General features: G+C 60.8%; 1 protein-coding gene across 1 annotated transcript; it reads left to right on the top strand.

The window, feature by feature from the left end:
- The first annotated feature begins 528 nt into the window (after nt 1-528).
- Nucleotides 529-6928, top strand: WDR73 (WD repeat domain 73). Its single transcript, XM_082305020.1, has 9 exons — nt 529-610; nt 689-756; nt 1505-1593; nt 2336-2424; nt 3341-3408; nt 4185-4349; nt 5373-5747; nt 6318-6552; nt 6740-6928. The coding sequence occupies exons 1-9, from the start codon at nt 543-545 to the stop codon at nt 6762-6764; spliced, it is 1182 nt and encodes a 393-aa protein (XP_082161146.1). The 5' UTR covers nt 529-542; the 3' UTR covers nt 6765-6928.
- Nucleotides 6929-10739: the final 3811 nt, after the last annotated feature.

The raw sequence follows: 10739 nt of genomic DNA, 5'->3' as shown, positions 1-10739 counted from the left end.
ATCCCCCCAGGGGTGGGGACTCAGCCCCTGCCCTGGGCAGCCTGGGCCAGGCCCTGACAGCCCTTTGGGGGAAGAAGTTTTTCCCCATACCCAACCCAACCCTGCCCTGGCGCAGCTTGAGGCCGTTCCCTCTCGTCCCATCGCTATCTGAGCAGACGCACAGACCTGCACCACGTTATTACACAGACTGGACAGAAGGAAGAAATGTTTCACGCTGAGGGCGGTGAGACACCGGCCCAGGCTGCCCCGAGAGGTGGGAGATGCCCCATCCCAGGCTGCACCTCAGCAGGGTAAGGCGCTGCCCAGGGAGCGCCGGCGGCCGGGAGCCCACGCCGGGCTCATTCCCGCGGGAACAACGCGGGTCCCCCCGCGCTCCTCGGCTCCCTGCCCTCAGGGAGGCGACCGCGGCCCGCGCTTGCCCTCACAGCCGCCGCCCTCAACCGGCCGCGACCGGTTTTGAGCCTCCCCGCCCCGCCGGGTCACGTCACTGCTGAGTGACGCCGCGTGACGTCACAGGCGCGCCGGGGAGGGCGGGTGTTGCCATGGAGGCGGTGGGCGCTGAGGAGGAGGAGGAGGCGGCGGACGAATGGCTCCTGCAGTCCCTGTGCCTGTGAGGGAGCCCCGGCCCCGGCCCCCGGCCCCCGGCCCCCCGGCCCCGCCAACCTCCCTCCCCTCCCTCTCCCCGCAGGTACACGGACCTGCACGCCTTCGAGCTCCAGGCGCCCACCCGCCTCATCGAATGGGCCCGGGGGAACCGTGAGTACCGGGGCGGATGGCGCTGAGGGGAGGAGAGGGGCTGGGGCCACGGGGGTAGGGAAAATGGCGGGGAGAGGGGAGGCCACGGGGTCGGGCCGGGCCAGGGGGCCGGAGGGGAGGCCAAGGTGCGGGGCCGGGATCCCGGGAGCGGGGCCCAGGGGCTGGGGGTGAGCCGGGGCTGTGGGCTCAGGACGGAGCAGGCTCGGGGGTCCGGCTCTGGGCCTGGGTCTGGGTTCAGGACGGAGCAGGCTCGGGGGTCCGGCTCTGGGCCTGGGTCTGGCTTCAGGGCGAAGCAGGCTCAGGGGTCCGGCTCTAGGCCTGGATCTGGGTTCAGGACGAAGCAGGCTCAGGGGTCTGGCTCTAGGCCTGGGTCTGGGTTCAGGACGGAGCAGGCTCAGGGGTCCGGCTCTAGGCCTGGGTCTGGGTTCAGGACGGAGCAGGCTCAGGGGTCTGGCTCTAGGCCTGGATCTGGGTTCAGGACGGAGCAGGCTCAGGGGTCTGGCTCTAGGCCTGGGTCTGGGTTCAGGACGGAGCAGGCTCAGGGGTCTGGCTCTAGGCCTGGGTCTGGGTTCAGGATGGAGCAGGCGCGGGCGTCCAGCTCTGGCTCTGGGTCTTGGTTGAGGACAGAGCAGACTCGGGGGTCCAGCTCTGGGTTCAGGGTTCAGGATGGAGCAGGCTCAGGGCTCTGGCTCAGGGAGGGGGGGACATCCCTCACTGTGTCCCTGGTTCTTCATCCTCCACCTCCAAGGTGTCTGCGTAGCCGGGTACAGTCCGTCCGGCGGGAACGAGATCCTGCTGCTGCTCCCACCACCGACGCTGCAGGCGAAGGAGACCCAGGTGGGTGTCGCAGCCAGGGTGGCACCGGGTCACTCTGTCCTCCATGGCCTGCTGTCTTCAGAGACCGGGCTGGCCTGTCCTGGGCTTCACAAGCTGTCACCGGGTCTCAGTTGCTCTGACAAGGACCTGGCCAGGTTTTGAGCAGCTTTGGTCAAAAGGTAAAGCACGTCATTCACCCGGCTGCTGTGCGGTTGAGGTAGGCAGTCCAGGTTGGCAGTCCAGTCATGTAATCCTGCTGCTCTCTAGGCAGCTTGTGCCATGAAAACTTCATCTCCAGATGTGTGAATGAAGGCTTTTCATGGGGAAATAGGACAGATGAGGACATCAAGGCAAACGAAGAAGGGACTGGCTGAGATGGCCGAGCCTGGGGCACCGCACTGCTGACCAGTGCTGTTGGCCCTTGGGTGGGTGACCTCTACGCTAGAGTCGAAGGTGGTGTTTGGTCACTGGGTAAGCAGAAAGCTCCTGAGCCAGACGTGAACGGATGGCAACAAACCCAAGCAGAGCTCTTGGCAGGAGCTTTCTCCATATTTTTTTCCCTCTTGGGGGAGCTTTCTCCGTATTTTTTTCCCTCTAACTATTTTGGGATCCTTCAGTCCCGTAGCTGCTGTTGGAATAGGCATTACTGGAGCATTTACCAAGCAAGAGTGTGTCTCCTGTCTCTGTCTTTGTTCATGATAACTGACCCCACCAAGTTCTGCACCACTAAGTGTGAAGAAATGACTTTGCCTCTGATTTCTAGGGTCTGTGTCCAGAGAGAGATTTCAAGGTGGAATGTGGTGGATTTTCAAACCGCCCGGTGTACAGCCTGAAACACGTGCCGGACACCAGGTACGGCCACAGGGTTCTTCCAGGGGGTATTGGAGATGGAGGGGGGGCTTGTCCACTGAGAGAGAGCTCCTTTTCCTTGCCTGCTTCCCAACCCAGCTGGGCAATCCTGCCAGCTCTGAGAGCAGCGTGAGTCTGAGTGGGGATTTGCTGGCCAGTGACACGTAGTGGTCCTCCCAGAACCCCGTCGTGGTGTTTGGAGGGGAGCCATCCGTCAGGGTGCTCAGCAAAACGGGATGCACCCCGCTGCTGCGGTCCCGAAAGCTGCAGTGATGTGTCTTGTGGAGCAGCTGGCAGGGAAACCGAAGCTGCTGCTGGATAACTTGAATCCTCAGCTTCTTCCAGAAGCAAACCGCAGGGGCTGCTGACGTTGGTGCTGGCTCACCAGGGATCCCTCCCTGCCCCACTTCTGAGCAGCGGGGGCTGTACGGCTTCCTTGCTCTGCCTTTTCCATCCCTTCCTTCTGCATTTGGCGCTGCACGGAGGTGCTCAGCAGGCAGAGCAGGATACTAGTGGCTGCTGCCACCGCTCTCTAAGTCCCTGCGTATGCAAGTTCAGGAGGTTTTTTTCCTGCTGTGGATGGTAGACCAGGCAAACACGTTTCCCTCCTGCTGATTCATTTCACTCGTTCAGCTCCCTCCTCCTACACAAGCCCCCGTTGCTACTTCGGGGCTCCTTGCACCGTTCCTAGTCTAGCGCTTTTGGAAAATGTGCTAATTAAATGCCGTTGCCTGGGACTGTGTTTGCCTGGGCTGCGTAGAGCACCCTGGCACGAGGAGTTCTGGAGGCAGGAGCTCCTGAGCACAGCAGGAGCGGCAGAGTACAGCCGTGCTCATCGTAACCAGTTTGTCCCAGGCCGGTGCAAAAAGGCTGTTCTCTGCTCCTGAAGAGTTTTGTGGGGTTATTTGTGTTTCCTCAGCTTGCTGGTGACGAGTGGACCACCAGACAGCTCCCTCCAGGTCTGGCAGGTGTCAGCAGAGGACTCTGGTAAGGGAACGTGTTTCTGAGCTCGAGTAGTTTCTCAACGTAGTCCTTGCGTCAAGCATCGCTAGCTTCCCCTTCTTCCTGGGCGTAGCATGAGGAGAGGGGTGCCAGTCCCGTTCAGTGAAGTCCTGAGTGACGGCCCTGGTGTGGCAGGGGCCGGAGAAGGGCAGAAGCGTCTGCACCAGCTCTGGTGGCTTGGAAAGAAACGGAGTTGATGGCACAAACCTCCTAAGGGAATGCGTAGGTTTAGCCCTGGCACAGTGGCTTTCCACTTATTTGTGAGCTCTTAGTCATACAAACAAAAGGCCTAATCGTATCGCTGGCATGATGTTCCCTTAATAACTCCTAGGGTTAGAAATAAAGAGCTCCGTACATCACCTTTCCGGATATACCATGAACCCCCTCCGTTCTCCAAGCCTATGTCTGCCTGCTTCTAGAAAACGATTGCCATTGCTTTGTCTGCTCTTGTGAAATACTTGGAAACCACCAGAAAGGAAGTGCAAAATGTTATTAGAAGTTTTCTTCTTCACTGAAAATAAACATCTTGATTCACAACTTTCCATGCATTTTGCTAGATTTTAAATGGCTTGTTGTCAGTCCTTGCTGGATGTGTTGGGAAGAGCGGGTTTATTCTGGAGAGGGGGTTAGTCATAATTGGATTGCTTATCGGTTTAGTAGGTCGCTTTTAGCTTTGCGAGGCATCTTTGTGAAACAGCTTAATCTTGTGGATTACTGGACTCCTGATGTGTTTTACAAGTGCTTACCTCTCTTTCAAATAGATGTTATTAAAGCTGTAAGTGCCATACCTACAGAAAATGGCACTGGGCAACCTTGGACTAAAATTGCAACCATTTCGGCCAAAGCCCCGTGGGTCCTTCACGGCTCAAGGCTCAACAGCGTCCAAGTTACAGAGGTCGAATCGAGGAAAAATGTCTACACGGCAGGTACTCAAACCAAGCCTAATGTCCGATTTTGGGAAGCTGGAGTTGAGTTAAAGCAAGGGTAACTGCTCAAGCGGCGAACATTTCCCTGGGTGGGTGTTTGCAGACAGGTGCCAAAGGGTATAAAGATATTTGGTAGATATTGGTAAAGATATTTTAAAGATATTTGTACGCTGTATTGAGGAGAGAGGTTACAGTGCTCTGGTCCGGCTCCAGCTTCGCACTCCTCCCACGACAGTGATTTCTGAGGGTTCTGCCCCAGATCTGTGCCCTACGAGAGCGCCGCAGAGGGTTTCAGTGCAAAGAGCTGGGTTGGCAGAGGGCTGCTGTGCGTGTTGTCCCCAAGGAGGGAGGTGCTGGCCCCGGAGTCACGTCGCCTGGGGCTGTTGAAATCGGCATCAACTTCTGGGCGAGCTCCGTGTTTCTCTGTGATCCATCCGTGCGGATGAGAGGAGGGATGATGCCAGCCTCGTTAAACCAGCCCTGCCTTACCTCGAGGTGGTGAATCCAGGTCTGGTTTGGGGGGGTCCTGGAGGGGTCCTGGCGACCCACCTGCCTTCGCCTACACAGTAAGGCTCTGTCCCCACGCACCTCAGCCCCTGGTGAGGAGAACGTGTGTGTCCAGCGGCTGTAACCCAGCGTGCTGAGCAAAAGGAGGGAACCGTTTGTCACTGCAGGGCTCCGCTGCGTCCCCGTGCCACAGGGACTGGTGTGGCTCCCGCTGCCGAAGGGTAGCGCTGCTGTCAGAGCCCTGCTCCGTGTCAGGAGCAAAACCAGAGCTGGTGTTAGTCGTGGGCCTGCCCCTCTCCTCTGCACGGGCGTTAACCACCTTTTGAGGGATCCTGTGCAGGAATAATTCCCGAGCAGGCTGTCAGTCTGCCGCTGGCTCTCTTAAAGAACTAACTAGCATTGCTGGGCAGCCACTTCCAGGGACAAGGCTAGAAATCTGCTTTCTCAGGCAGGATTGCAGCAGAGAAATCCTGCAAATGCTCCTCGTGGCATCCGAGATCTGCCTCTCTTTTCTAGCCTCCAGAAACAGCGAGGAGCTCAGCGGCCTGGCGTTCCTGGACTGCAACACGCTGCTCCTCTGCTGTGCCAAGGGGCAGCTGTGCCTGGCTGACCTCCGGCAGCCGCGGAGTCCCTTGGCGGCTGCGTCCGTCCCCTCGGCGCCGTGTGGCGAGCGGTGGTGCATGGGAGTCGGGCGCGGACCTCAAGGCTCTGACTCAAGCTCCCAGCCCGTAGCTCGCCTCTCGAGCGGAGGGCTCCTCACCCTAACAGACGTAAGAAAAACCTCCGAGTCCTTGGCCTCGGCGAAGTGCAGAGTTCCCCCTCCCGGCTCAGGTGCGGAGTTCCTCTGCGTCTCCTGGGCTCCCGCTCTGGAAGGCTGCCTTGCCGTTTCAGGTAAGCGCTTTGGGCAGAGATCTCCCTTTCTGGTTGCTTTTTTGATCTGTATTTCTATCGAGGCCCAGCTCGCCCCACTTTAAACACCGGTTGTTCAGAGCTCCTTCTGGAGCTGGCAGAGATGCGAGCTGATCGTCCTTGCAGCTGCCTCTCTCCAACAACCACAGAAGGGGCCTGGATGGGTTCTGGGGGACTCCCGCTTCCCTCCTGGGAGAGCAAAGACCCCAAGCTCTTAGCAAACACTGCCCTGATAGTGCCAGTGACGGCCTGGCCGCAGGGCTAATGCGCTGATAAGACCGGCTGGGCTGCAGGGCTGCCTCTTGGCCAGAGCGTTGCAAATTCAGGCTAGCGAATTTGCAGGCTTTTTGGATCTGGCCCGTGTTCTCCCCGGCAGCTGTTAGCTTGAGACACGCTCCTGGGAGGCTTGGATGCTCTGCTGTCACAGCTTTGCCGCCTGGGCCTTTGTCCTCGTTTCTGCCTCAGCAGCCCTGCGAGGAGGTGAGCGGGAGCCCGAGGGGACTAGAACAAGCAATTTATTTCTGCGGTCTCTCTGATTTCCTTTTCTTCAAGGTTTTGACGGGACCGTGCATGTGTATGACGCGCGGAGCTGGGACAGCTCTGGCAGGGAAGCGGAGCCGATTTTTATTCACAAAGGCCACGCGTTCGGCGGCGCGGGCAGCAGCGGAGACGCTCCCCTGGTCACGGCGCACACGTGGCACCCGCAGAAACCAAGAACTTTGCTGTCAGCAGCGAGCGACGGTTCCCTCCACGTTTGGGACTGGGTTCAGCCTTGTGGGAAGTGTGGGTAGGTCATGCTTGCGGTGAGATGCACTGTGTTTCCTGTCTGCATTCTGGTTTGCGTAGGCTGCGAGGTATCTGTTTGCACGCAGGGGCTGTTTTGAGACAGTTGTAGTGAACAGAACCAACTGTAAAGAGTGCTATTTTAATAGCGTAAAAATTTTGATTCTGTTACTTGTTCTCTTGCGTACCAGCCTTCAAGTGATAGCTGTGTCGTAGCCTGTAGTCGCGTCCGCTAGCAGAGAACGCCCTGCCGTCGTGTTATCGTAGACCCACATCGTGTCTGCACCGTGCTTTTCAGAAGAAAACAAGCGAAAAAGCGCGAGTACCGTTGGAGGAAATGGGCTGTTCCGTGGCGTATTTAACCCGCCGCTCCCCAGGCCCGAAGCAGCGGGGGGCCGGCTGTACGCGCGCCCCGCGGGGTCTTGCGTTTCATCACGTGCGCGTGTCACAAGCGGCGGCCTCCGCTCGGGAAGTCGCAGTGCAAACGCAGCTGCCTCGCCGCCTGCAGAAGGAACAGGAACCACCTTTTCGGCCCCGGCCTGCCGCAAGCTTTGCCCTCCCCCTGCGTAACTGGAGAGCGCCCGGTCTGGGGAAAAGCCTCGGTATCTTCTGGCTCTTTTCCCACTGACTGGAAGTTTAAATTTGATGGAGCTAATGTGATTTCCTCGGCCTGAGGAAGCCGGGCGATGACTCTTGCAACGCCTACGCTGTTGCCAAGGTGTTACTTGGGGGCGGGGGAGAAAACTGTCTGCTCCTTATCCTGAAGATGAAAACCAGCGTTTTCCACCGAGGAGCTGGGGAGGGAGTCGAGAGCCATGGCAGAGGCTGGCAGCAGGGCAGGGGGTGCTCACCGACAAAGCGGGGGGCCCCTGCCTTGCTCTGGCTTGTGCTGGGGCTCCCCGCTTTTCTGGGTGTAAGCTGGGGTGAGAGGGGGGTCGAGGACAGGCGAAAGGGGGGTGTTGTGCTGGGTGAGTTGGGGGAGGGTTGTCCTTTCGGGAGGACGGCGCTGGAAGGGCTGGGGAAGCCGTGATGCCGGGAATGCGGCACGCGGGGCTGCGCTCTGTCATGGCAACAGCCGTTCGCCTGCGGGTGCCGAGGCCGAAACCTGCTCCTGTCCACACAATAACGATAACGCAGGGAAGCTCCGCGCTGCTCGCCTCGTAGAATCGCTTAGGTTGGAAAAGACCTCTGAGATCATCGAGTCCAACCGTTAACCCAGCGCTGCCAAGGCCACCACTAAACCATGGCCCCAAGCACCACATCTCCCCGGCTTTTAAATCCCCCCAGGGATGGGGACTCAGCCCCTGCCCTGGGCAGCCTGGGCCAGGCCCTGGCAGCCCTTTGGGGGAAGAAGTTTTTCCCCATACCCAACCCAACCCTGCCCTGGCGCAGCTTGAGGCCGTTCCCTCTCGTCCCAGCGCTTGTTCCTGGGGAGCAGAGACCGACCCCCCCGGCTCCAGCCTCCTTTCAGGCCGTTGCAGAGAGCGATGAGGGCTCCCCTCAGCCTCCTCTTCTCCAGGCTGAGCCCCCCCAGCTCCCCCAGCCGCTCCTCCCCAGCCTTGGGCTCCAGCCCCTGCCCCAGCCTCGCTGCCCTGCTCTGGCCACGCTCCAGCCCCTCCATGGCCGCCTTGGGGTGCGGGGCCCAGCGCTGAGCACAGCATTCGAGGGGCGGCCTCACCAGTGCCCAGCGCAGGGGGACCATCCCTGCCCTGCTCCTGCTGGCCACACCGTTCCTGACACAAGCCAGGGTGCCACTGGCCCTCTTGGCCACCTGGGCACCCTGCTGGCTCGTGTTCAGCGGCTGTCGACCAGCACCCCCAGGCCCTTTCCCGCCGGGCAGCTCCCAGCCGCTCCTCCCCAAACCAGTCCAGCTGTGCCAATGTCAAACTGGTGCAAATGGGTTCTGGCCAGGGGAACTGGGAGGATTTCTGCCCCAGTGAGGGGCAGCTGGGAGGGCTCCCAGCTTTCCCGTCTCTACATCTGCTGTTGAGCCTGTTCCTGCCTTTAGATGGGAACACCCAGCCGGGCGAGGGTCTGGCCCTGGAGGAGATGGGCTCTGAGGAGGCGAGGTGACCGCCGCAGCCTTCCCAGCATCCAGGCTTCGTCTTCCTCGCCGTCTCCCTTGCAGGGACGCGGTGGAGGAGCTGGCAAGCAGGAGCAGCGGAGCCAAGCCTGACCCCGTCCCACATCACGCTGATGCAGGTAGCGCGGAGAGGACAGGGAAGCAAATTTGCTTGGCATAAGCAATAGCACAGTTTGTACTCATCTAAACTTCCTTTTTTTGTTTTTCCCAAAATAACTTAAGCCTTCTTGTCCAGCTCGAACCAGATTTGACAGGGGACTGGAGATGTCCAAAACATTAAGTACTTGCAGCTGCCATGGCGAGGGATTATGCGCAGAGGAGGGACCTCCCTTTGAACATGACGCTGGAGAACTCGCACCGGGGGGTCGGGGCGTTTCTCCCAGAAACGCACCCCGCGGACCTTCAGGCAACGCCCGAACCTTTGATCCGAGTCCGGTTGTGCGACTGTGGGGACCCTGGCTTTGCTGGAGCCAGATTTGCCCTTGGTGGGGAAGGTCGGGATGGCTCCTGCGATGGAGCTGGCTGAAGGACGGTCTCCCCGTCCCCACAGCATCAGCGTGGCAAGGGGCAGCTCGCAGCCGCGTTGGACATGTGCGTGTCCAACCTCTGCTCTCCGTGGGACCACGGAAAGGTCCTCCAGGACCCCTGTCTTTGCTGAGGCAAGCTGGCCACAGAGTTTTCCTCTCTGGTTTAACCCCAGGGCAAGGCATCGTGGCTGGGGAGGGTGAGTGGGCCGGACAGGCAGGGCTGGAGAGGTTTCCCAGCAGGGAGTGGATCCAGAATGGTGCTGTGGACACTGGCCAGAGCAAGCTGTGCTCTGGGCTTCTCCTCCCTTGCCTGGGAGGGGACAAGGCACAGCCCTTCCCCGAGGGGCTGTCCCCCAGTTCAGGCCCAGAAATGGGGGGTTATTTGGCTCACCCCCCCAGTCCTGGCTCCTGCTGCTCCCGGGGGACGCAGAGCTCACCGCAGCATCAGCTCCCCGCTGCCTGCGCACCGCGGCAGGGTGGTCCTGCCCCGGAGCTGCCCTCCACTGCGCCATGGACACCTCCACCCTCCTCTGTTCAACATCTTCATCGCTGATCGGGACGAGGGGATGGGGGCACCCTCAGCCAGTTTGCAGGGGACACCCAGTCGGGCGGGAGCGTTGGTCTGCTGGGGGGCAGGAGGCTCTGCAGAGGGCCCTGGCCAGGCCGGGGCGATGGGCCCAGGCCCCGGGGTGAGGGGCAGCAAGGCTCAGGGCCGGGTCCTGCCCTGGGGGCACAGCAACCCCAGGCACCGCTGCAGGCGTGGGGAGGAGCGGCTGGGAGCTGCCCGGCGGGAAAGGGCCTGGGGGTGCTGGTCGACAGCCGCTGGACATGAGCCAGCAGGGTGCCCAGGTGGCCAAGAGGGCCAGTGGCACCCTGGCTTGTGTCAGGACCGGTGTGGCCAGCAGGAGCAGGGCAGGGATGGTCCCCCTGTGCTGGGCACTGGTGAGGCCGCCCCTCGAATGCTGTGCTCAGCGCTGGGCCCCGCACCCCAAGGCGGCCATGGAGGGGCTGGAGCGTGGCCAGAGCAGGGCAGCGAGGCTGGGGCAGGGGCTGGAGCACAAGGCTGGGGAGGAGCGGCTGGGGGAGCTGGGGGGGCTCAGCCTGGAGAAGAGGAGGCTGAGGGGAGCCCTCCTCGCTCTCTGCAACGGCCTGAAAGGAGGCTGGAGCCGGGGGGGTCGGTCTCTGCTCCCCAGGAACAAGCGCTGGGACGAGAGGGAATGGCCTCAAGCTGCGCCAGGGCAGGGTTGGGTTGGGTATGGGGAAAAACTTCTTCCCCCAAAGGGCTGTCAGGGCCTGGCCCAGGCTGCCCAGGGCAGGGGCTGAGTCCCCATCCCTGGGGGGATTTAAAAGCCGGGGAGATGTGGGGCTTGGGGCCATGGTTTAGTGGTGGCCTTGGCAGTGCTGGGTTAACGGTTGGACTCAGTGGTCTTAAGGGTCTTTTCCAACCTTAACGATTGTGTGATTGATGATTCTCCTCGCCGTCCCTCCTGGGACGCCCACCCAGCGCAGCGCTGGGCTGGGGCTGCGGATTTAAACCACCGACGGCGATGGGCAGCCATTGCTGCGTCCTTCGGGGAGAAG

This window comes from Platalea leucorodia (assembly GCF_965183815.1).
Source record: "Platalea leucorodia genome assembly, chromosome: 2".
NCBI lineage: Eukaryota > Metazoa > Chordata > Aves > Pelecaniformes > Threskiornithidae > Platalea > Platalea leucorodia.
This window is presented reverse-complemented; position numbering and strand designations above follow the sequence as displayed.

What these genes read in the sequence shown, in the direction of transcription:
- WDR73 (XM_082305020.1), top strand. Translation starts at nt 543, where the DNA reads ATGGAGGCGGTGGGCGCTGAGGAGGAGGAGGAGGCGGCGGACGAATGG. An exon ending in CTCCTGCAGTCCCTGTGCCT is followed by an intron (nt 611 to 688) that starts GTGAGGGAGCCC and finishes CTCTCCCCGCAG; the next exon opens with GTACACGGACCTGCACGCCT. An exon ending in TGCAGGCGAAGGAGACCCAG is followed by an intron (nt 1,594 to 2,335) that starts GTGGGTGTCGCA and finishes TCTGATTTCTAG; the next exon opens with GGTCTGTGTCCAGAGAGAGA.